This window comes from Saimiri boliviensis, chromosome 3, assembly GCF_048565385.1.
Source record: "Saimiri boliviensis isolate mSaiBol1 chromosome 3, mSaiBol1.pri, whole genome shotgun sequence".
In the NCBI taxonomy this organism is placed as follows: Eukaryota; Metazoa; Chordata; class Mammalia; order Primates; family Cebidae; genus Saimiri; species Saimiri boliviensis.
In genome coordinates, this window is record NC_133451.1 from 160249719 (window position 1) to 160276855 (window position 27137).

The 27137-nt window shown below is 38.9% G+C and overlaps 1 protein-coding gene across 7 annotated transcripts in view; it reads right to left on the reverse strand.

Moving 5' to 3' along the window:
* Positions 1-659: 659 nt before the first annotated feature.
* LARP1B (La ribonucleoprotein 1B) overlaps positions 660-27137 on the reverse strand; it is a 171588-nt gene continuing 145110 nt past the window's right edge. For all 7 annotated transcript variants that reach the window (XM_039479124.2, XM_039479123.2, XM_039479122.2 and 4 more), the window contains 5 exons: positions 18094-18254; positions 17034-17178; positions 9830-9939; positions 9009-9136; positions 660-6463 (listed from right to left, as the gene is read on the reverse strand). In XM_039479124.2, coding sequence (XP_039335058.1) covers positions 6269-6463; positions 9009-9136; positions 9830-9939; positions 17034-17178; positions 18094-18254 — 739 coding nt within the window. In that variant the 3' untranslated portion in view covers positions 660-6268. The remainder of the gene's footprint in view (positions 6464-9008; positions 9137-9829; positions 9940-17033; positions 17179-18093; positions 18255-27137) is intronic.

Consider the following 27137-nt stretch of genomic DNA (forward strand, 5'->3'; position numbering starts at 1 on the left):
CCCAATTCCCCCACCCCCTGCTATCTCTCCCTTACCCTCACTGCTGGCCCCTAACAGGCCCCAGTGTGTGATGTTCCCCTCCCTGTGTCCATCTGTTCTCACTGTTCAACACCCACTTATGAGTGAGAACATGAGGTGTTTGGTTTTCTGTTCTTGAGTCAGTTTGCTAAGAATGATGGTTTCCAGCTTCATCTATGTCCCTGCAAAGGACATGAACTCATCTTATTTTATGCCTGCATAGTATTCCATGGTGTATATGTGCTACATTTTCTTTATCCAGTCTATCATTGATGGGCATTTGGGTTGGTTCCAAGTCTTTGCAATTGTAAACAGTGCCACAATGAACATACGTTTGCATATATCTTTATAGTAGAGCGATTTATAATCCTTTGGGTATATACCCAATAATGGGATTGCTGTGTCAAATGGTATTCTATTTCCAGATCCTTGAGGAATCGCCACACTGTCTTCCACAATGGTTGAACTAATTTACTCTACAACCAACAGTGTAAAAGTATTGCTATTTCTCCACATCCTCTCCAGCTTCTGTTGTCTCCTGATTTTTTTTTTTTTTTTTTTTTTTTGGGAGATGGAGTTTCACTCTTGTTACCCAGGCTGGAGTGCAATGGCGCGATCTCGGCTCACCGCAACCTCCGCCTCCTGGGCTCAGGCAATTCTCCTGCCTCAGCCTCCTGAGTAGCTGGGACTACAGGCACGCGCCACCATGCCCAGCTAGTTTTTTGTATTTTTAGTAGAGATGGGGTTTCACCATGTTGACCAGGATGGTCTCGATCTCTCGACCTTGTGATCCACCCGCCTCGGCCTCCCAAAGTGCTGGGATTACAGGCTTGAGCCACCGCGCCCGGCCCTGATTTTTTAATGATCGCCATCCTCACTGGCATGAGATGGTAACTCAATGCGGTTTTGATTTGCATTTCTCTAATGACTAGTGATGATGACCTTTTTTTCATATGTTTGTTGGCTATATAAATGTCTTCTTTTGAAAAGCGTCTGTTCTACAGCTGAAACTGGACACAGTATATACAGAAAAAAAGAAAGAAAAGGAAAAAAGGAAAAAAAAAGAGAAAAATGTCTGTTCATATCCTTTGCCCACTTTTTGATGGGGTTGTTTTTTCTTATAAATTGGTATAAGTTATTTATAGGTTCTGGATATTAACCCTTTTTCAGATGGGTAGGTTGCAAAAATTTGTTCCCATTCTGTTGGTTGTTGGTTCACTCTAATGATAGTTTCTTGTTTTTGTTTTTTGTTTTTCTCTTTTTTCTTTATTTTTCTTTCCTTTATTTTTTTATTTTTTTATTTTTTTTGGTCTTTAATGATGGCTTCTTTTGCTGTGCATAAGCTCTTAAGATTAATTAGATCCCATTTGTCTATTTTGGCTTTTGTTGCCATTGCTTTTGGTGTTTTTTTTAAATCATGAAGTCCTTGCCTATGCCTATGTCCTGAATGGTATTGCCTAGGTGTTCATCTAGGGTTGGTTGTTGTTGTTGTTGTTGTTTTGAGTTGGAGTCTCACTCTGTAGCCCAGACTGGAGTGCAGTGGCACCACCTTGGCTCACTGCAACCTCCACCTCCCAGGTCCCATTTATGCAATTCTCCTGCCTCAGCCTCCTGAGTAGCTGGTATTACAGGAATGTCCCACCATGCCCAGCTAATTTTTGTATTTTTAGCAGAGACAGGGTTTCACTATGTTGACCAGGCTGGTCTCAAACTCCTGTCCTTGCGATTTGCCTGCCTTGGCCTCCCAAAGTGCTGGGATTACAGGTGTGAGCCACTGCACCCACTCTTCTAGCATTTTTATGTTGTTAGGTCTTATATTTAAAGCTTTAATCCATCGGAGTTAATTTTTGTATAAGATGTAAGGAAAGGGTCCAGTTTCAGGTTTCTGCAGATGGCTAGCCAGTTTTCCCAACACCATTTATTCAGTAGGGAATCCTTTCCCCATTCCTTTTGTCAGGTTTTTCAAAGATCAGATGATTGTAGATGTGTGGCATTACTTCCGAGGTCTCTATTCTGTTCCCTTGGTCTATATCTCTGTTTTGGTACCATTACCATGCCGTTTTGATTACTGTAGCCTTGTAGTATAGTTTGAAGTCAGGTAGTGTGATGCCTCCAGCTTTGTTCTTTTTGCTTAGGGTTGCCTTGGCTGTGCAGGCTCTTTTTTGGTTCCATATGAAGTTTAAGGTGGTTTTTTCCAGTTCTGTGAAGAAGGTCAATAGTAGCCTGATGGGGATAGCATTGAATCTATAAATTACTTTGTACACTATGGCCATTTTCACAATATTGATTCTTCCTAACCATGAGCATGGAATGTTTTTCCATCTGTTTATGCCCTCTCTTATTTCCTTGAGCAGTGGTTTGTAGTTCTCCTTGAAGAGGTTCTTCGTATCCCTTGTTAGTTGTATTCCTAGGTATTTTTTTATTTTTGTTGTTTTAGAGATGGGGTTTCATCATGTTAGCCAGGGTGGTCTTGAACTCCTGATGTTGTGATTTGCCCACCTCAGCCTCCCAAAGTGCTGGGATTACAGGCATGAGCCACTGTGCCCAGTCCAGTATTTTATTCCCTTTGTAGCAATTGTGAATAGGAGTTCACTCATGATTTGGCTCTCTGTCTGTTTTTGGTGTATAGGAATGCTTGTAGTTTTTGCACATTGATTTTGTATCCTGAGGCTTTGCTGAAGTTGCTTATCAGCTTAAGGAGATTTTGGACTGAGACCATGGGGTCTTCTAAATACACAATCATGTCGTCTGCAAACAGAGACAATTTGACTTTGTCTTTTCCTAATTGAATACTCTTTATTTCTTTTTCTTGCCTGATTACTCTAGCCAGAACTTCCAATACTATGTTGAATAGGAGTGGTGAGACAGGGCACCCTTGTCTTGTGCCAGTTTTTGAAGGGAATGCTTCCAGTTTTTTGCCCATTCAGTTTGTCATAAATAGATTTTATTGTTTTGAGGTACATTCCATTGATACCCAGTTTATTGAGAGTTTTTAGCATAAGGGGCTGTTGGATTTTGTCCAAGGCTTTCTGTGCATCCATTGAGATAATCATGTGGTTTTTGTCTTTGGTTCTGTTTATGTGATGGAATATGTTTATAGATTTGCATATGTTAAACCAGCTTTGCATCAACATAAGGGATATTTTCAAGCAATCTACAAACAATATGATTAATAAGCAATAAAAATTATCGTTCATTAGTGACCTGATTAAAATGATGACATTAATGAGATTTAGTGGCCAGGAGCGGTGGCTCATGCCTGTAATCTGGCGCCGCAGGAGGCCAAGGCAGGCAGATCACCTGAGATAAGGAGTTTAAGACCAGACTGGTCAACATGGTGAAACCCCATCTCTACTAAAAGTACAAAATTACTGGGAATAGTGGCACACACTTGTAGACCCAGCTACTCAGGAGGCCGAGGCAGGAGAATGGCTTGAACCCAGGAGGTGGAGGCTGCACTGAGCGAAGATCATGTCATTGCACTCCAGCCTGGGCGCCAAGAGAACAACTCGGTCTCAAAAAAAAAAAGAGTTTTAAATAATTTTTTAAATTATCAGTGCACCCTTCCTAGAGGGCCTTTAATGGAGACATATTTTTACTTAGAATTCCAATTTCTAGGAGTTCTTGACAGTAACTCCAAGTTTATACACAAAAATTTATCTGTAAGGATACTATTAATTGTTGTTTTCTCACTCTGTCACCCAGGCTGGAGTGCAGTGGTAAGATCTCGACTCACTGCAACCTCTGCCTCCTGGGTTCAAGCAATTCTCCTGCCTCAGCCTCCCGAGTAGCTTCGATTACAAGCGCCTGCCACCACGCCTGGCTAGTTTTTTGTATTTTTAGTAGAGATGGGGTTTTATCATGTTGGCCAGGCTGGTCTCGAACTCCTGACATTAAGTGATCCACCTGCCTCTGCCTCCCAAAGTGCTGGGATTACAGGCTTGAGCTACCACACCCAGCCTATTAATTGTTGCTTGTAACAGCCAAAACCTAGCCACAATCAAAGTTAAATGTCAGCAATTAGCTAAGTAAACTCTGGTATATTCACATAATACTATGTAGCTAGCAAAAGTCAAGAAATAGAAATATTAATGACATCACTGGCAGGGCATGCTGGCTCATGCCTGTAATCCAAGGAGGCTGAGGGAGGTGGATCACTTTAGAAGCAGGAGTTTGAGATCAGCCTGGCCAACATGGTGAAACCCCATCTCTACAATTAAAAAACTGTAGAAATTTAAAAAAAAAGTAATGAGAAATATTAATGACATCAGAAAATGTTCAACTCCACTAAGTGAAAAAAGCAGGTTATAACACTATATGTAGCCTGATGCCAATTTTGGTTTTTCTTTTTTTTAATAACATGTACTTTATTTTCTTATTTGTGCTTTTCTAAATTTCCCAATGTACATTTATTACTTTTATAATAAAAATATGATAAAACTACTAATACAAACCACAAAACACTTGATTATTATATTTTCATTTATAATATACAATTTTCCAATCAAATTTACACTTGTATACTCAGTTGAGTAGAAATAATCTGGTTAAATACAGGTTTCAGAGGTATGTTTTCAACACAAAAAGGATACTGAGAAAAATTTATAGATTATTTCAAGAAATCATTTAAAGCTAATAAGCATGGTTTGGAAATTTCTCACTGAAAAGCTGGAACTACACACCCCATTTAAGAAAAGACTTGAAGTTTTATTATTCTAACCCACTGCTTGTTTTGCACCCTCTTTACAGTATCTCTAAATAAATTTATTTTCTGAATATTCAAATTTGACACTATTTCCCCAATTTAAAGCATCAAATGACCCTCCAAATAGTAAATATTATAAAACTGCAGATTATTACTTATCATGAGAAATAACTTGAAAACCTATTTACAAATTAACAGCCCATCCATCCAAAGAAGATTACATGTATTTCAATGTTATAATTTATAAGACATCCAATCTGCTCAAAAAGAAAATACAAATTAATTTAGTGTATTGAAACCACTTGTTTTTGCCAATATAATAAAAATATTTGTAAATCATGTAGTGCTCAATAAAAGTGGATGTAAGTTTATAACTGAAACTTCATTCACAAAAAAAGGTCTTTCACTAGCAAAATCTGAATATTACAGCTTTTCAACTATGTTCTAAATAAAAATAATTAAAAATAAATTCAAAAAACTCAGAATAAGTGCTTTATTTTTTAAATCTCACAAAAACTGAAACTATCATTTACATCAGTTGTAATAGCAATGAAAAATTAGAAATTAATTTGCTATAACTCTCAAAAACATTTATAAAACCAAAATTAAAAAATAAAAAGGAAAAACTAAGTAGTCATTTTAAATAAAAGATAATCTGACTGCTTATGACAGACCCACTTGCAGAAATAATAAATAGCAGATGCATTCAAAACAGTGAAAGATTTAATTAATTTAGGACAATATTCCAACCAATCTCAACGTGGGTTTTAAATTACTTGTGCATGTTTACATAGAATCATAAAAATAAACTTCTAATATGTAATCAGCTTATGCCAACTGAGAAAACTACACACCAACACAACTGTGTAAATCATGAGATATGACGGGGGGAGAAAAGCAAAACGTAGCATCAGAAGTGCGTATACTCACTGTGACTACAATCTTGCTATATATTTCTACGTTTGTTTAAAAAAAAAAGTGTTCTTTAAACTATGCGTCTCAAAGGAAAAGTAAATGTATCATTTCATATTCTTTTTTGAATTTAAAAATATATATACGTAATCTTCCTTTGTTTTTGGTAAGTTCAAAATGAATTGACAGTGGGGTAATTGGATTCTTTAAGAAAGCTCTATAGAAGAGAAGAATACAACATACTAACTATATCTTCTTTAAGAAGTATGAGCTGAAATTTTAGGCATTCCTTGTATTGTTTTTAAAATATATTTAAGGAATGCTGTTTTTGTAAAACAATGGCTTTGAAAAAGAAATCTGAGATCAAATACATTACTGGAGGATCTCTATAAAAGGTGACCAAGACTATCCTTGTTTGTGAAACCAGGGAAAACATTTTTAGAATTTATCTTGTTAGAAAAAAATGCTACCACTTTTCTTCCTTTTTCTTCTTTCTGATTATCACAATTAAACATCACAAGATTTTCCCCAAATAAATACTGATGTAAATGTTGACTTCAAGGACAAACGACGTTCATAAGAGTCTGTTTCTCAGGCATTTCACCATTTGTTGAGACCACAGGCAGCACCGTGTTACTGTGAATTGTCACTGAACTCTGGTGAAGTATTCCTTCCTGGAGAGTTTATTGGAACCTGAAGCTGATTGGCAGATGTAGATTTAGCAGCATTTGGTGGCTTTGTAGAGGAATTAGGTGAAAGTCTGTGATGATTACTATCCTCACCAGTAGATGAATGCCTTTTTCTTCCAAATTCCTCACTAATAGGGGGCTGCAAACGATAAAAGACAACAGAGTTGACAATTTTACTCTTTTTCCTCCCTTCAAAACCTAAGGCTAGACTTTTCCAAAAAAAAAAAAAGTAAGTTAAATGGACACTTCAGTAGATTTTATTAGTATAACAAAAACTTAAACTTAACAGCAACTTAAGGTACTAAACTTAAATTTCCTTCCTAATTAAATCAGACTACCGGCATTTGCTCATTCTTTTACTCAACTTTTTGTAGCCCAAGCTGGAGTGCAGTGATGCAATCTCAGCTCACTGCACCCTTCGCCTCTGGGGCTCAAGAGATTCTCCTGCCCCAGCCTCTCATGTAGCTGGGATTAAGGGCAGGCCACCACACCCAGTTAATTTTTTAAATACTTTTTTTTTTTTTTTTAAGTTTTTTTTTTTTGAGACGGAGTTTCGCTCTTGTTGCCCAGGCTGGAGTGCAATGGCACGATCTCGGCTCACCGCAACCTCCACCTCCTGGGTTTAGGCAATTCTCCTGCCTCAGCCTCCTGAGTAGCTGGGATCACAGGCATGCGCCACCATGCCCAGCTAATTTTTTGTATTTTTAGTAGAGACGGGGTTTCACCATGTTGACCAGGATGGTCTCGATCTCTTGACCTCGTGATCCACCTGCCTCGGCCTCCCAAAGTGCTGGGATTACAGGCTTGAGCCACCGCGCCCGGCCTAAATATTTTTTTTTTTTAGTAGAGATGGGGGTTTCATCATGTTGCCCTGAGTGGTCTAGAACTCCTGAGCTCAGGTAATCCACTTGCCTCAGCCTCAAAGTGCTGGGATTACAGGCGTGAGTCATCGCGATCAGCCTCAACATATGTATATTAAGCTTCTCTCCTGTTGTAGGGCCTGAGCTACATGATAGGGCATAAGTATAAGGCTGGGTTCCTTGCCTCCAATAAAATGTTTCAGTGAGGCTATTTGCCTTCTTTATTCGATTTTGTCAACTGTGAAGGATTTGTAACTCCAGTCTCTTTCTCAACCCTAAACTCCTATTCCAGGCTTGCTTAAGTGAAAATGTTTAAATAACAGATAAATGAAAGCAGTAGGGGAATAAAAGAGATGCCAAGTCAAATTATCGTTAGCAAGTTTGAAGGTTTATCTAGAATTCCTGTGATACGGAGACTGGAGATTATTATTGATGGTACCAAATTTAAACATCATCAAACATTTAAGTACCCAAGAAAAGGCATCCTGCATTCAAAAAAAAAAAAAAAAAAAAAAAGTCAGCTCTTTAGGTTTGGGAGGCCAGAACTGGACACCAATGAACTAGTATTTTATTTTGAGCTAAATTAAGATAGTAACCTCCTCTTCCAACCTTCCATTGTACTTAAAGGAAGAGGCCTGAATTCTTAGCTTATGTTCATATGGGGAAAGAGTCTCAAATATAGAGCAGGGATGTCTTTGTGACAGAATTGGCTAGGCCACCTTAGAAAAATGGCTCTTAAGTCCAAAGATAGGCACTTCTATTAACTCTATCCCTGGGTCATTAAGTCCATTTGCAACACAAAGCAGAGATAAACCTAGCCTTCCTTTTACCTCTGTTTTGTAAGTTAAAATTTTTCTTCTTCCATTATTTATTTATTTTTTTTTTTTTTTTGAGACAGTCTCATTCTGTTGCCTAGGCTAGAGTGCAGTGGCACAATCTGAGCTCACTGCAACCTCTGCCTCCCAGGTTCAAGCAGTTCTTGTGCTGCAGCCTCCCCAGTACCTGGGATTACAGATGTGCACCATCACACCCAGCAAATTTTTGTATTTTTAGTAGAGACAGGGCTTTGCCATGTTGACCAGGCTGGTCTTGAACTCCTGGCCTCACATGATCCACCCACCTCGGCCTCCCAAAGTGCTGGAATTACAGGTATGCGCCACCATGTCCAGCCTTTTCCCCTTATTTTTTTTAAATTTCTCTTCTTCCTCTTTTCTCCTCTTACAGTCATGACTTTTAATGCTTTCCTTTTCTCTTGAAATTAAATTGATAAAGCCTGTATATATAGGTTCAACCTTCAAGCAAAGGTGATGAGAAGAACCCATGAGAGTGGACAATGTCATAAGATGGCAGCAAAAGGGCCTTGTCCAGTTGATCCAACTAAAAGATACCACTCTCGTGCTTGCACACACGCACACAACATTTTCTCCTTAATTTTATTATGCAAGAACCCTAAATCTGTATCAGCACATGTTACAGAAATTATATGGATAAAAGATCATTAAAAAGTAAAAAGTTTTCACATTGCTAGTGACAAATTAGCATATCAGATAAAAATTAATAAATCTAAAAAAGTTTAATTATAGCAGCATAGGAAAATTAAATTAACAATTGCACTGTGGTTATATAAGATGTTAACAGTTGGGAAATCTAGTGAAGAGAGTCTACGGGAATTCTCTGAACTATTTGTATACCTATTTCAAAGTTTAATTTCAAAATTAAAAAGTTAAAAAATAAAAATAACCAAATTAAAGTTTAAAAAGTCACAGATAAGAGATTGAAATATATGGATAATAAAAATAATAGAGGAAATGACTTAAAACTTACATCAACACGGAAGTCTTCTAACCTCTTAAAACTACAGAGGTATTCCTGAAGTTTTGGGTCAATGGACTGTGTCTTAGACTGAGAATATTTCAAATAAGCCCAAAATTTTTCTAGTCCATACAGCTGACCTAATAACAAAGAAAAATATACATTATAAATTATGCAAAAAATTTTAAGTGATTCACATTAAATATAATCCTATCAGCAATAAATCATTTATCTTCCAATATATACTTACTCTGTATCTGGAGAATAAGACATGTAATGAATTAACAATAATGGCAGCTAACATTTATTGAGCATTTGCTACGTAACAAGTATTAAGTGCTTTATTATGCATCAAACTAATTTGAACTATATACAAGCCAAAAGATGGGTGTTCTCGTATATGTTACACAGGAGAAAACAGGCTAGCAAGTTACCCATAGTCACATAGCTTCTAAATAATGGAAAGGGGATTTGGACCTCTAGAGCCTGCACTCTTAAGCACTGGGCTGTTTCTGCCTTTCTGAGCTTACCCGCTGATGTTGCACAGAATTTTCATGTAATGGAACATCAGTGAGTAGCTATGTTTGTCAAAGGGATAATGACAAAATATACCTCCATACAAGAAAGACTTGAGAGTAGTTAACTTTCCAACACCTCATAGGAAGGGCCTTCTTACTACATGGTACCCCATCCTTCATCAAGAAACATAATAATGGCATGAAGGTCTTAAATGGTTTGCCCTGAAGGAACAAACTATGAACTACCTCCCTATTTACTGACAGACTCAGGTTTACAATTTCCAAATAGGGTAAGTTTTTTGTTGTTATTATTACCAGATTCGTAGTCTTTTTTGGTTTCTTCTTGGAAATCCTTAAAAATTTCTCGTCTGAATTTTTTTTCCAGTCCATAGCTGTAAAACCTGAACAGACATTCTAACCCATACCTATAAAGATAAAAGGTTTATAATAAAATACAACCTCTCTGTAGTTAGTAACATCAATATAAGCAAACAATTCTAAATGAAAAATCAAATTTTAGTGTTCAGATTTTTTTGCTTTTTTGAGATAGACTTTCCTTTGAGATGGAATCTAGTTCTTGTTGCCCAGGCTGGAGTGCAATGGCACAACCTCGGCTCACTGCAACCTCCGCCTCCCTTGTTCAAGCTGTTCTCCTGCCTCAGCCTCCCAAGTAACTAGGATTATAGGTGCCCACTTTTAGTAGAGACAGGATTTCACCATGTTGGTCAGGCTAATTTTTGTATTTTTAGTAGAGATGGGGTTTCACCATGTTGGCCAGCACACTCAAAATAGCAGAGTAGAGCTGTGGGGAGGTGGTTAATGGATAGAAAGGCAACAAAACGTACCCTGCTCTGAGAGCAGACTTGTCTTTATTAAACAGGTAAATGTCTGTGGGTAGAAAATAAAACAAGATCAAAGAATTGAGGAACTGGTTGCTAAGGAAGGTCACAGAAAACTCATAACTGAGAGGAACAGAACAACCTTCAAACTCACACATCTGAACATTTTAAGATCATGGGGCCAAACAAGTAAGTATGCTTCCAGCCCCATGTCTAGAGCTGTTAGAGTAACTCTGATGCAATGATTGAATGAGGAGGCATCATAGCAGCTCTTCTTTATTTACATAAAAACATCATAGAAAACATTTTCTGCCAAAGATACTTATACTAGCAACAGTATGAAGAATGTATTGAGCTTTCTTCATGCCAGGCACTATGCTTAACACTGTAAATACCTTATTATTAGTTTTCAGAACAGTGAGAGATAATTACTATGTTCTTCATTTTGCAGATGATGAAAATTGTACTAACAGAAAATAAGTGGCTTCCTCAAGGTTATACAAATTAAATTAATGATAGAAGGGGACACAATTCTGTTTTGATATCTGGTAGCAAAACAGAAAGAACATTTGATTAATAAATAGGTTATGGAAGTCTGTTAAAAAACAAAGACTAAAGAATCTCTCAGACCCCAAAGCACTGCTCTGGAACAGAAACAGTCCTGTCCTGGAAATCAGGACACCAGGGTTTCTAGACCTGCTCCATTGCTAACTAGCTCTAAGGCTTTTGAAGAGTTGGACTAGATTACCCTAAAATCTATTCATATTCTAAATAGAAAAATTGAAAAAACTATGCTTTCTAAAAATCCCATAGATTGACTAAAAAGCCAGGCTGGTTTCGAACTCTTGAGCTCAAGTGATCCACCCACCTCAGGCTACCAAAGTGCTGGGATTATAGGCGTGAGCCACTGCCCCCAGCCGGTATGCAAATTTTTAACTGAACTGGCAATTAGTAATCCATAGCTGGCTTTGCTATTTTTGATGACTCAGCCATAGCACATCATGAAGGTATACTGAGATGCACACAGTATCTCTCCCTTGTATTTCTGAAGAACTGGCCAAAAGATTTAGTGACAAATTGGGAATGTGTTAGATTTTTCCCAAACCAAAATTTATAATGGTGTGTCTGTACACAGTATTAAATATATACTCTTGAATGTAAGCTTTACTTCAGGAAGATAAAGACCATACTGCTGTGCCCTAGATCCTAGGTGTGGTTGTCTCTTTCAACTATAATAGTACAAACATAATTAAATGGTTAAGAGAGCCTCCCTGCTTTCATTATAAAGTACAATAGAAGATATACTGCTAATAGAGCTATGATCACTACATAAACGAGAAAACAAAGGTCCTTGTTTCTGTCTGTGACTACCTAGAGAACCTAGCAGTTCTGCTCAGTGGATCAACAAACTATATAGGCTCACCCTTCAAACACAGGTAATGAGCAGAACCCATGACAGTGAAACAGGGCTAGAAGATGGCAGCAAAAGGACGTTGTCTAGCTGACTCAACGAAAAGATACCACAATTAAAATACTCCTCAGTTAGAATACTAAGTCATTCTGGGTACCGCAGCAGAAAGGTTACAACCTTTTCATTCTGGTAACATAATATTAACTGGCTGTTGGTCACAGGAAGCAGGGTATGTGCGTGTGTGTCTCTTTTGTAACCGGCTTATTTACAAGACGAAGAGTGATTGTCTGGCAAACCACCAAGAAAAATGCAGGACTGCCAACTATACACTGAAACACTAACCTGAGCCGTTGGCGCCCAAAGCCTTAAGTGATGCTACTGGTTGAGACTGCATGACTGAAGTCTAAGGATATTAAAGACTAAAAGAACCACTGTTCAGAATGACAAACTTGCTCTGATGCTCCTCTTATGGGATCATATTATGCCGACATCAGTTGTTCTCAATCTTAGCTACATATTATAATCATCTGGGGAGCTTTTAAAAAATATTAATGCCCGAGCTCTGCTCCAAACCAATGGCATCAAGCTCTTTTTTTTATTTTTTAATTTTAAAATTTTTTGTGGGTATACAGGAGACACCTGTACTTATGGGGCACATGACATGTTTTGATACAGGCATGCAAGGTGAGATAAACACATCCTGGGGAATGGAGTATCTATCCCCTCAAGCATTTATCCTTTGAGTTACAAACAATCCAATTACACTCTTTTGCTTTTTTTTTGAGACAGAGTTTTGCCGTTGTTGCCCAGGCTGGAGTGCAATGGTGTGATCTTGGCTCACTGCAACTTCCACCTCCTGGGTTCAAGCAATTCTTCTGCCTCAGCCACCCAAGCAGCTGGGACCACAGGCATGCACCATGCCCAGCCAATTTTGCATTTTTAATAGAGATGGGGTTTCTCCATGTTGGTCAGGCTGATCTTGAACTCCTGACCTCAGCCTCCCAAAGTGCTGGGATTACAGTCATGAGCACAGAGCCCAGCCTCCAATTACACTCTTTAAGCCATTTTATTTATTTTTAATTTTTTTTTTTTTTTTTTTTTGGAGATGGAGTTTTGCTCTTGTTGCCCAGGCTGGAGTGCAGTGGCACAATCTTGGCTCACCGCAACCTCCTCCTCCCAGGTTCAAGCAATTCTCCTACCTCAGCCTCCCAAGTAGCTGGGATTATAGGTGCCCTCCACCATGCCTGGCTAATTTTTGTATTTTTGGTAGAGACAGGGTTTTTACCATGTTGGCCTGGCTGATCTTGAACTTCTGATGTCAGGTGATCCACCCACTTCAGCCTCCCAAAGTGCTGGGATTACAGGCATGAGCCACCACGCCTGGCCTCTTTAAGCCATTTTTAAATGTACAGTTAAGCCACTATTATTTATAGTCACCCTAAGGTGCTATCAAATAATAGGTCTTATTTATTGTTTCCAACTGTTCTTTTTTTTTTTTTTTTTTTTTTTTTGAGGCAGAGTCATGCTCGGTCGCCAGGATGGAGTGCAGTGGTACGATCTCAGCTCACTGCAAACTCTGCCTCCCGGGTTGAAGCGATTCTCCTGCCTCAGCCTCCTGAGTAGGTGGGACTACAGGTGTGCACCATCATGCTCAGCTAATTTTTGTATTTTTTAGTAGAGACAGGGTTTCACCATGTTGGCAGGATAGTCTCGATCTCTTAACCTCGTGATCTGCCCGCCTCGGCCTCCCAAAGTGCTGTGATTACAGGCTTGAGCCATTGTGTCCAGCCCCGACTATTTTTTTTGGGACCCAAAATCAGAATCTTTGAGGTGAAGCCTAGGTAGCTTTCTTTATTTCTGAAGAAAGAAGTTTTTTGTTTTTGTCAAGTAAATGGTTTTTTAGAGGAACACAGAAATTCTTAGATTATTTATAAAGGATAATAATACAACATTTATACTGTATAGGCAATATTTGGATTTTTACTATTATTTCTTAGCAAACTATTCCAAAGACAAAAGTATGACATTAATAACATAACCCAAATATGCAGCATAACTGCTGGAGTGAAGGACCGAGGCAAATGACCAGCCCTCTCAGTTGTCATGTACTCATTTACTACTCACTGCAAGACAGCTCAGAGGAGTAGAAGACCTAGAGGCTTAGGTTTAGAACTAGAAAGAACTATATTTGAATCTTAGGCTTGTAACTACATCACTGAAACTGGAGTCAATTGGATCCTAGTTTTCAAAAATAAATAATTTGTAAAGCTTCTAGACGAGAACTAGCACATTGAAGAGATGTAAAAAATGTTAGCTCTCTCCCTCCCTCCTGAAATCATATTATTATTACCTTCAACCAATGGATATAATTAGTAACTATCTTCCTGATAACAATAATCATCTGGCTGGCCACAGTGGCTCACGCCTATAATCCTGGCACTTTGGGAGGCCAACGCGGGTTGATCACTTGAAGTCAGTAGTTCAAGACCAGCTTGGCCAGTATCATGAAACCCCATCTCTACTAAAAATACAAAAATTAGCTGGGTGTGGTGGTGGGTGCCTACATTCCAGCCTATGCAAAAGAGCGAGACTCTGTCTCAAAAAAAGGAAAGAATCATCTATCAAGCACTTGCTACACATAAGTTAATGTGTTAAGCTCTTTACACACTTTGTGTAATCTTCACAATAACCCCATGAAAGAGTATCCTAACTTAACTTTTTTACTTGAGACAAAAGTCTTGCTTTGTCACCCAGGCTGAAGTGCAGTGATGTAATCTTGGCTCACTGCAACCTCTTCCTCCCAGGCTCAAGCAATTCTCATGTTTCAGCCGCCCAAGCAGCTATAAGTGCAGGCCACCACACCCAGCTAATTTTTGTATTTTTAGAAGAGATAGGGTTTTGCCATGTTGGTCTCAAACTTCTGGCCTCAAGTGATCTGCCTGCCTCAGCCTCCCAAAGTGCAGGGATTACAGGTATGAACCACCATGAGTCTGTTGGGATTATAATCTGCCAAGGTCACAGTAAATTAATAGCTGAGACTCAAACACAGGTCTGATTTCAAAGACTTCAGGTGCTTAACCACTACTTCCTAAGAACCAGCTAATACGGTCTAGTGGTAAATACTGCAGAAACAGAACCAAACGTAGGAAACTGTGTTACAAAAGTATTAGAAACATACACAGAGTTATGTGCATGGGAACACAGAAGAGAAACTCCCAACCTAGATTTGGGTTGGAATGGGATGAGAGAAGTTATTAGAAAGCTTTAAGGAACAGAAAGAAATTGTACAAATAGCAAAATATGCTGAGATCAATTACAACAATGGCTTTCAAACTTTTCTGACTAGGTCCAATACTATGAAAAATATTTTACCTGATAACTAAATCAATATGCACATCTCTCTATATAAAAACATATGTTTATAAAAACATGTTCTACAAAACAATTCTTAAATTCATGTGTATGTGGGTATGAATTAAATTTGTATGTATGAATTACTATGCTCAGTGCAGTCTGGTATTTTCTACTCTATTTTCTAAAGCATATTAGAACCACTAAATTGATTTTACGATCGACGAATAGGTGGCAAACCGCAGTCTGAACAGGAACAGTGAGATTAGGAATGGCAAATTTTGTCTTTTATGCCACCTCTGGTAAACTGGCAGTAGCTATGAAAGTCACAAGGAAGAGTATAAATCTGAAAAGTGAGTTAAGAAAGAACATAAAATACAACTGGGATTGATAAGAGATGTCAGTAATGGACAGAAGAGAAAGAAATAGAGGTACATACAACATGTGTCTGCTGTTCCTGATCTAGATAACAGATACAAATTAAACATGCTTTGTTTTTAGATAAGTCAACACAAATAAAATTGTGTTTTTAATTAAAAAATTTATTTGTACTACCTTATATTCTTCTCAAAGATCATATCTGATAAACAATATATATTTGAGATTTACAAGAAGAATCCATTTTCAGAACTTAAAGAAGGGTAAACTTAGGTAAATATGATTGGATGAAAAATCATCTTTTTCCCTTCTCTCCGTCTCCTGTTCCTTTCTCCTTTTCGCCATGAGCAAATTGCCTTTATGAGTCCATGCCATGTTCCTTTTCACCCTCTTGGCCTGCCCTCACTCAGCCTACACTCACTCTCAAGACTTGCCCTGAACATTTCTGAAGGAAGCAAGGTCTAAGCTGGGACATAAAGAAGAGGATTTAGAAAAGCACAGGGAGGAATAAGAGAAGTAGAAGCAAAAGTAAGAACATGCACAGATGTCCAGAGGCTGGAGAGCTTGGTTCACTCAAAGAACGGGTAGTTCAGTGCCACTGTTGCCCAGAGTGCTAGAGGACAAGTGGGGAAAAAATTAGACAAGGTGAGTCAAGGGACATATTGTGAGAGGCGTTGCTTTTTCTTTTCTCAAATAATCTTAAGAACTGGGTTGGCTCTAAGCATATATCAATTGGGGTATGTATATGTCCATCCAAGGGAAGTCTGTAATGGTGGGAACATGGGAGAGAAAAGTCTTGTAATTTCCTTCAGCCCTTGTGCCAGCCTCTAAGATGGTTCCTAATGATCCCATCTCTTGGTATTAACAACCTTGTGTAGTATCCTTCTATACTGTTCCAGGACTGGTCTGCATCGACAATACAATATGGCAGAAATAATAGTATGCCACTTCCAAATGCAGGTTGTATAAAACACTTGAGGCTTCCATTGTGGAAGCTCTACTCACTCAGGGTGAAACCATATTATAAAATGCCCTAGGGAAGGTCAATATGGCAAGGAACTGAAGCCTCCTGCCAACAGCCATGTGAATGAGCTTGAAGAAGATCCTCCAGCCCAGGCCACATCTTTAGAGACTGCAGCCCCCTTCAACGCCTTGGCTGCAAGCTCATGAGAAACCATCAGCCAAAATCACCTAGCTAAACAATTGCTGGAGACTCAGCTCTTACCAGCTATGAACTAACAAATGTTCACTGTTTTAACCTACAGAGTTTTGGGGTAATTTGCAATGCAGAAATAGAAAACTAATACAGCCCTCCCTCCAGTTATATTGTACTACTTTCACAGTTCAAAATCAGGTTACTTCAGTACTCGTTTTTAAAATATTTTCTTTTCTTTTCTTTTTTTTTTTTTTTAATTGCTGGGTTCACGAGTAGAATTTTCTAAAAACTCCCTCTATTGGATCTACCTGGGTAAAGAAAAAAAAAGAAAAAAGAAAAAAATAAAACTCCCGCGAAGTGTAAAAATATTAGAAAATATCTGACCTGTAATTTTCTTTTGCATCTTCCCAAGCAAGTTGTCTAAATTCCTCATACATTTTTTTATTGAAGTGATCTCTGAGGAAAAAGGACCAGAAACGAAAGAGGGTATTCATTTCTTGGGACTGACCAATTCCCAAGCGTTTTCTCTCTGAAAAAGTGAAATAAAATATTATTTTATTAAATATACTTTCTAAATCAAGACAGCAGATGTTATACATAAAATGAAGAAAGTTCAACCATATTAATCCTCAAAATGCATTTCAGTTTCTTCTAAATAGAGCAGGGAATCCCCAACTCCCAGGCCACAGACTGGTACCCTATTGTGAACTGTACATGTTAGGGATCTAGACTATACACTCCTTATGAGAATCTAATGCCTGATGATCTGAGGTGGAACAGTTTCATCCAAAACCATCACCCACTTCCTCATAGAAAAATTGTCTCCCATGAAACAGGTCCCTGTACCAAAAAGATTGCGGACTGCTGAAACAGCTGACAAATATTAACCCATTTTCTGACTCACTGCTTAAATTATAAATATCTGTCAATAGTAACAAGAAAAGTATATTAAATTTTTTTTTTTGTTTTTTGAGATGGAATCTTGCTCTGTAACCCAGGCTGGAGAGCAATGGCATGGTTTCCGCTCACTGCAACCTCTGCCTCCCAGATTCCAACAATTCTCCAGCCTCAGCCTCCTGAGTAGCTGGGATTACAGGTGCCCAGCTGATTTTCATATTTTTAGTAGAGATAGGGTTTCACTATGTTGGCCAAGCTGGTCTCAAACTCCTGACTTCAAGTGATCCGCCTGCCTTGGCCTCCCAAAGTGCTGAGATTACTGGTATGAGCCACTGTGCTCAGCCAAGTATATTAATTTTTATTTTCTAATGTGTCTAAGTTATAAAGTACATGAACAAAGAATATATATAAACACATTAAGTTAAGGTGAAACTATAGTCTAACAATAAAAGAATACTTAACCTGACATTAAATGACAGAATTTTAATTTTTTAGAATTATATTTTAATTTTAAATGTATTAAATAGGTAAAGGACAAGCATCTTACCACTTAGGCATCTTCGACGATACTTGTGGTATACTTCTTGGGTAAAGCCATTTTCCTTCAGAAGTTCATGAGAAGGATGCTGGAACTTTGGGAATGAATGAGGAGTACATCCGTAACTTCCTGCTAGTGGTGCACCTTCTGAAGGTGAAGCATTTGAAGTACTGTTTGAGGAAGGGGAAAAAAGCTTTCAAAATGAAAAATTAAGAATCCAGTATATGAACCAATTTGTACTATTTTTTTTTCATTATTGGGGGTCTGAGCAGCAGAAAAGACTGTAGTCCCTAAAACTCTCCTAAATTAATGACACACGGATCTGCATATAGTGGTATTTATGTTCAATACAAGTTTATATAAATTCAGAAGCTGATAAAGAGGATGGTCATAAACTCTCAAGCTAACACACTAAGTAGAAGCAGACAACTAAATAGCTCATTCTTCCTCCAAATCATTATTAATTTAGATTATTATTATTATGGTACTATGGAAATTTTCAACGTATCTTGAATAATTGAGGTTAGTGATGTAAACTGAATACATGGAGATGAGGGACAAAATCTGGCATGATGATAGACAATAATTTCATTATTTCAAAGATACCCCTGCAATTTTCTTTCTTTTTTTTTTTTAAAGGCATCAAAAGACAGAACCTGCAATTCTCTAAATCAATTCCACTTTTAATCTATCTCCTAAATCTGTCTTTTCCTTCTCATCTGCACTCCACTATTCAAATTTAGACCTTCCTCTTCTTTCACTTGAGTCGCCTTGACTTTCCAATGTCCCTTCTCTATCCTGCCACCAAAATGATCTTCCTAAAACATTATTCTAAATCAGTGGTTCTCAAAGTGGTCTGTGGATTGTTGGAAAGTTCCTAAGAACCTTTTACAAAGTCTACAAAGTCAAAATTATTTTCATGATAATAAGAAGATGTTGTTGGCCCTTTCCATTATGTTGACATTTCTACTGATGGTACAAAAACAATGGTGTATAAAACTGCTGATGTGAATTGAGGTGGTGGCACCAAACTTTACTTACTTGTAACTGCATTCTTCATTGTTATGCCCTTGCAATTAGAAAAAATAAAACAATTCCAGTTTCAACTTAAAAATATCCTTGATAAAGCCAAAAAATTAACTCTACAAAATCTCACTCATGGGTACACATCTTTTTGTGTGTGGCAAACATGAAATGGAAGCTCGTTTTGCAAGATGAAAATGTTTTGGAGATCTGTTTCACAACAATGTAAATATACTGAACACTACTGAGTTGTATACTTAAGAACTGTTAAGATGCTAAATTTCATGTTATATGTTTTTATAATTTTTAAAACCCTAAAAAAAAAAAGCACAAAGCATTTTTGTAGCATATTAACCTACAATAGGCCAGCTGTGGTGGCTGACACCTGTAATTCCAGCACGTTGGGGGCCGAGGCAGGTGGATCACCAGAGGTCAGGAGTTTAAGACCAGCCTGGCCAACATGGTGAAACCCCATCTCTACTAAAAATACAAAAATTAGCTGGACATGGTGGCACATGCCTGTAATCCCAGTTACTCAGGAGGCTGGAGCAGGAGTATTGCTTGAACCCAGGGAGGCGGAGGTTGCAGTGAGCTGAGACTGAGCCGCTGCACTTCAGTACACTCTACCCTTACAGCCTCATTCAACCTTATCACCTCCTTAAATGCCCTATCTCCAAAAACAGTCACATCAGGAGTTAGGGATTCAACATATGAATTTTCGGAGTGTGGGGGGAGCATAATTCAGTTCATAACACTATCTTAGTGGGCATAAAGTGGTATTTCATTTTGGCTTTTTGAATTTGTGTTTCCCTAATGACTATGTTGAGCATCTTATCATGGGCTTATTGGCCATTTGTATATCTTGTAAATCTTCTTTGGAAACTGTCTACTGAAGTCATTTGCACTATTTTTTTTTTTTTTGAGACGGAGTCTTGCTATGTTGCCCAGGTTGGAGTGCAGTGGTGCAATCTCGGTTAATTGCAACCTACACCTCCCAGGTTCAAGTGATTCTCCTGCCTCAGTCTTCCAAGTAGCTGGGATTACAGGCATGCACCATCATGCCTGGCTAATTTTCGTATTTTTAGTAGAGACGGGGTTTTGCCATGTTGGCCAGGCTGGTCTCCAACTCCTGACCTCAGGTGATCCACCCACCTAAGCCTCCCAAAGTGCTGGGATTATAGCCACCCCTCCCAGACATTGCTCCAAGTGTCAGAAACCTGGCCACTGGGCCAAGGAATTCCCCAGCCCAGGATTCTTCCTAAGCCCTGCCCCGTCTGTGCAGGGGGGCCCCCGCGGAAAGTCGGACTATCTGACTCACATTGCTGCTCCCAGAGCTCCTGAAGCTGCAACCAAAAGCTTTCGGACTGAATCCTTCCCAGATCTCCTCAGCTTGGTGGCTGAAGATTGATGCTACCCAAACATCTTGGAAGCCCCCGGACCATCACGGACCCCAAGCTTCGGGTAACTCTTACAGTGGAGGATAAGTTCATCTCTTTCTTAATCACTTCGGGGCCACCCACTCCACGCTGCCTTCTTTTCAAGGACCTGTCTCCTTGGCCTCCATAACTGTTGTGAGAATTGATGGCAAGGCTCCAGGCCTCTCACAACTCCCCAAGACTGGTGTCAATTAGGCCAGCGTTCCTTTTCACATTCTTTCCTAATCATCCCCACTTGTCCAGTTCCCCTGTTAGGCCAAGATATCCTAGCAAAATTGTCTGCCTCCTTAACTATTCCTGGGCTACAGCCACACCTCACTGCCGCCCTCCTCCCCAAACCCATACCTCCTTCCATAGCTCTCCTTATGTCCCCCTACCTTAACCCTAGTGTGTGGGACACCACCTCCTCATCCGCTGCTGTGAGTCACTAACCACTCGTTATCCCCTTAAAGCCTAACCACACTTACCCTGCCCAGCACCAGTACCCCATCCCACAACAGGCTTTAAAGCCTGTTATCGCCCATCTATTGCAACATGGCCTTTTAATTCATCCTTCTTCTTCAGCATCTATACTCAAAGGGGTATCGTGTATCTCCTTTCCAAGCCCAAATTTCTTCCCCTATCCTAGCTGTCCAAGAAAATGAGACAAATTCTACAGAGTATGCCGAACAGCTCTCCCGCCACCTTCAGATCGGGTAAGCAGTCTTCCCCTCTTTCTCTCTCTCCCTTTAGAGAAGGGGAGACACGTCTCTCCCCTCCTCTCTCTTTTCCTTTCGAGAACGGGAGACAAGCCTCTCCCTCTCTATCTCTCTTCTTCGAGAATGAGAGACAAGTCTGTTCCCCTCTCTCCCTCTTTTCAAGAATGAAAGACAAGTCTCTCCCCTGCTCTCTCTTTTCCTTTAGAGAACAAGAGACAACTCTCTCCCCACTCTCTCTTTTCCCTTAGAGAACAAGAGATGTCTCTCTCCACTCTCTCTTTAGAGGAGACAAATCTCTCCCCAGCTCTCTCTTTTCCTTTAAATCCCAAGAAGACAAGTCTCTCCCTCTTTCTCTCTCTTTTCCTTTAAATCTTTCTTCTTCTAGTAGAGATAAAGAGATACTCTTTATCTGTGTGGAGCCAGAGGAGACAAGTCTCTCCCTCTCGCTTAAAAACCCAGAGGTTGGTCACGGACTCGGGAAGACAAGATTCTCCCCATGGTATCTGGTCAATTGTGGGAATGCCTGCCTTGATCACTCACCCATGTTACAGCCCAAAAATCATTCAGGGACGCCGACTGAAAATCCTGGTAGCTGCTCACTCCTTCTCCTAGTTTCTACTCTGCACCTTTCCTTAAAACTTATCTCCTTAGGCCGGGCACAGTGGCTCACACCTGTAATCCCAACACTCTGGGAGGCTGAGGCAGGCAGATCACCTGAGGTCAGGAGTTTGAGACCAGCCTGACCAAGATGGTAAAACTCCGTCTCTTAAAAAAAAAAAAATTATCTCCTTCGCTATGGGCAATATTCTGCCCTCTATTCCTCTATTTTATGTTTTCACCTCTAGCCTGTATCTTCAAAAACCTAAAACCTCTTCAACTGTCGCCTGATCTGAAACTTAAACATCTCTGTAACACGGCCTGGCCTCAATCCAAATGGCCAGAAAACAGCAGTTTCAATTTTTCTTATGTAAACCAGTCCGGCCTCATACAAGATGCCATCAATAAACTCAACGTGGCTGGACTGGCTGGACACTCTAACTGGAAGTCATGGCTTCTTCCAATCCCTAGTCCTCTGATACTATCTTTCTCCTCTTATTTGGACCCTGTGTTTTCCAATTCATCTCTCAATTCTTACAAAATCGTATACAAGCAATAAGCAGTCAGTCAATACAACAAATGTTCCTTCTAGCAAACCCACAATATCACCTCTTGCCCCGAAATTTCCCAGCAGTCTAAATTCTTTCCCATTTTGAGGTTTCCACGCCACACTCTTTCCCATTTTGAGGTTTCCACGCCACACCCAATCCCACTCAAAGAAGCCCTGAGAAACATTGCCCCTAGCCTTCCTAATATTCTAAGCCCTGAGAAACATCTGTGCTAGCCTTCCTAATATTCTCCTGCCCTCCACTCTTCATCTCTTTTTCTTTTATATTACAAATACAAAAAGACAGGAATGTAAGGTCTTTTAGGCTGACTGATGGTCCCATGGATGCCACGTTAACCTCTGTGACCTGCATGGACATTCCAGATGAGTTCCTGGAAAATCTAAACTGGAAGACCATGAAAAGAGAAAAAAATGATCAACCCCTGCAGTGCCTACTTAACTTTAAAACATTCTCTGTTGTTTGTCATTCCCACCCCAATTGATAAGGCCATTAGACTTTGTAACTGACATGGTCAACCTTGGGGCTCCACACCCAATGACCCCCTCCCAGCTTGCAAAAAACCACCCTAAACTGTAACTTTCCACTGCCCACCCCGAACCTATAAAACCAACTCCTATCCCACTGCTCTCTGCTGACACCCTTTTTGGCCTCAGCCCGCCTGCACCAAGGTGAATAAACAGCCCTGTTACTCATAAAAAGCCTGTTGCGGGGCGGGGGAGGGGGGTGTCTCCTCATGCAGCATGTGTGTTTTAACAATAGGTAAATAAATATCTATTAAGAAACTATCAAAGAAATCTCCCAGATTGTCAATGGCATTTATAAAGACTTTAATAGATATATTTGAAGGATTTAATGTGCTAAATCATCTACTCAAACTGTATGTTTGTATGTATGTATACACATGTGCACATATATGTATGTGTATATACGTGTACACATAACTGTCTAAAGAAAAATAATAACGAAGTATAGCACAAATAATGAGGGGCTGGGTGTGGTGACTCGTAACTGTAACCTCAACACTGGGAGGCTGACGCAGGAGGATTGCTTCAGCCCGGGAGTTTGAGACCAGCCTGAATTACATAGCAAAATCTTGTTGCTACAAAAAAAATTTTTAATTAGCCAGCCATTGTGGTGCACACCCGTAAGTCCCAGATACTTGAGGCTGAGATGAAAGGACTGCTTAAGTTCAGGAGTTTGAGACTGCAATGACCTGAGATTGTGCCACTGCATTCTGTCCTGGGTTAAAGATCAAGACTCTGTCTCTTAATTTTAAAAAATGAAATGAAATGGGGAGAAACAATGACAGTTTAATGTTGTAAGGTTCTTATACTATACATGAAGTGGGATAAGATTATTTGACAGTAGAGTGTGGTAAGTTAAAATTTATACACATGGTCTTCAACTTAAAAGATTATTTCACTTATGGTTTTTCAGCTTTATGATCATACAAAAGCAATATACATTCAGTAGGAACCATAGTTCAAGTACCATACAACAATTCTGTTCTTCAGTTTTAGAACAGTATTCAATAAATTACATAAGAGATTCAACACTTTACTACAAAATAGGCTTTGTGTTAGATTTTGCTCAACTATAGGTTAATATAAGTGTTGTGAGCACATTTAAGGTAAGCTAGGCTGAGCCATGATGTTTGGTTGGTTAGGTATACTAAATGCATTTTCAACTTAGGATATTTTCAAGCTACAAAGGGTTTATCGGGATGTAACATCATGATTCAAGGAGCAGCGGAATTATACAGGCATGTCTCAGAGATATTGCTGGTTCAATGCTAGACTACTACAATAAAGCAAATAATGCAAAAAAGCAAGTAATATGAATATTCTGGTTTCCCAGTATATATAAAAGTTATATTTACATTATACTGTATTCTACCGAGTGTGCAATAGCATGACTAAAAAATTACATACCTTAATTTTAAAATACTTTATTGAGACAGTGATGCCACCAAAATGGCAGAGTAGAAGCAACCTGGCTTCGCTCTCCCACAGAAATTCCAAAACAAATATCTAGCACCAAGCCTATCATCAGCAATATCCCAGATATCAAATCTGAGACTGATACTATCTGTGCGCCACAGAGAACTGAAAAACTCCAAGCAAACAGTAAGAGAAATAGCCTTCTCTATGCATGATGCCCCTTCCCCAATCTGCCAGGCCCTGTGCATGAAAAATTCCTCCCAGACTCATTTTCTTCATTGGAAATAATCAGATGGAGGACAGCCAGCTATCTTGGGTTCCCTTGCAGGAAAACTGCTCCTGCCTCAACCCATGAGAAATATAATATCATGGGGGCTACTAGGGAGAAAAAACCCTGAAGGCAGCTACAGAAAGAGGGGAAGCAGGAACAGAAACCCTAAACCTGAAATTCTCCTCTTTATTTCAGTCAAAAGAGATGCCATATCAGAGCAGCTGTTCATCAGGACCACACTGTAGGAGGCATGAGCCATGAGTCTTCTGGGTACAAACCCTTTGCCAGTCTTACCACACAGTTGGGGGTATCCCCTTTGCCACCCCCACCATCTGACAGGCAGTGCTCCAATGTTTGTGAGAGCCAAGGCAAACTTGGGCTTAAGGTGCCATCTAGTGTCCAAAAGGAGGCAGTGATATATAATAGTATTAGGGGACTCATGGGCAACTGCAAATAATCTCTAAGCAAACATATCATACAAAGACCAAAGCAAGCAAGACAGCAAAGACTGGAATGAATAATAAATCCTTTAAAGCAAATCCATAGATGTACATCCACAAGAAATAACAGCGAACACAGAACCATGACCTCCTCAAATGGACAAAGCAAAGAGTCAGGGACCAATCTAAACGAGAAAGCAATGTGTGAGGTCTCAGATCAAGAACAAAATAACAGTTCTAAAGATACTCAGCAAAATCCAAGATAACACAGAAAAGCAATTCAGAAATTTATCAGAAAAATGCAATACAAAGAGATTGAAATAAAAAATAAATAAAAATAAAAATAAAAAACGGAAATCCTGGAACTTAGAAATACATTTTCTGAAAAATGGATTACAGGCTCTAAACAGCAAAATGTATCAAGGAGAAGAAACAATCAGCTCAAATACAGGCTATTGGAAAATACAGTCAGAGGAGAAAGAAAAAGGAATGAAGAACACCTGCAAGATATAAAGAATAATCTCAAAAGAGCAAATGTGAGAGCCACTGGCATTCAATGAGGAGTTAAGAGCAAGGAGTAGTATGTTTATTCAAAGAAATAATGACAAAAACCATTCCAAATCTAGAGGAAGATATAAATAGGTACAGAAGGTCAGAAATCACCAAATACATTCGTGTTAGTACATTTTCACTTTGCTATAAAGAATACCTGAGACTGGGTAAATTTATGAAGGAAAGTGGTTTAATTGACTCATAGTTCCACATGGCTGGGGAGGCCCCAGGAAACTTACAATCATGATGCGAGAGGAGGCAGGCACTTGTTACTCTGTGGCAGCTGAGACAGAGACAGTATGTGTGAAGGAGGAACTGCCAAATACTTATAAAACCATCAAATCTTGTGAGAACTCACTCACTATGACAAGAACAGCATGAGGTAACTGTCCCCATGATCCAATCACCTCCTACCAGGTCCATCCCTTGACATGTGGGGATTATGGGAATTACAATTTGAGACGAGATTTGGGTGAAGACACAGAGCCAAACCATAGCAACATTCAATCCAAGTAAGAGTATCCCAAGGCAAATAATAATCAAACCTGAAAAAGTCAAAGACAAAGAGAAGATTCTTAAAACAGCAAGAGAACAGAAATAAAAGACCATATAAAAGAGTTATAATGTTTTTGGCAACAGACTTTTCAACAGAAACCGAATAGGCCATGAGGCAGTAGAATGACACATTCAAAGTGCTACAGGATAAAAGGAAAAACAAAACCTGCCAATCAACTATGCTGTACCCAGCAAAGCTTTCCTTCTAACAGGAAGGAGATACAAAGTCTTTCATAGACAAAAGCTGAGGGAATTCATCACTACTACACCCATCTTTCAAGAAATGCTAGAGAGTTCCTTGATTTGAAAGAAAACAAAATTTGATGTGCAAAACCCAAAATGTTTGAAGGTATGAAACTCACTGGTAAAAGTAGATAAATTCAGAATACTCTAATACAGTAATCATTCTTACATGTAATCCATTCATATTTCTAGTATGAAGACTAAAAGATAAATCTACTGAAAATATTAACAGCAACCTGTTAAGAGATAAGGAATATAAATAGATGTAATTTAAGACAACAAAATGTCAAAATGTGGGAGGATAAAGTGTAGAGTTTTTTAGTTTTTCCTGAGTCTTTCCTTTTGTGATCAAAGTAAGTTGTCATATCTTTAAAATAACTTACATCTATGGCTTTTGTAAGCTTCATGGTAACCACAAAGCAAAAACCTATAATAGATACACTAAAAATAAAAAGCAATGAATTAAAACATACTCCCAGAGAAAAATCACTTTATCACAAACAAAGGCAGCAGGGAAGAAAGGAAGAGTTACAAAACAACCAGAAACCAAATAATGAAAAAGTACGTAAGTCCTTATCTATCAATACTAACACTGAATGTAAACGAACTAAATTCTCCAACCAAAAGATATAAGCATTGCTGAGTGAACTTTTAAAAACTTTTAGAAACAAGATCCAACTATATATTGCCTATAAGAAACTCACATCACCTATAAAGACACACATAGAC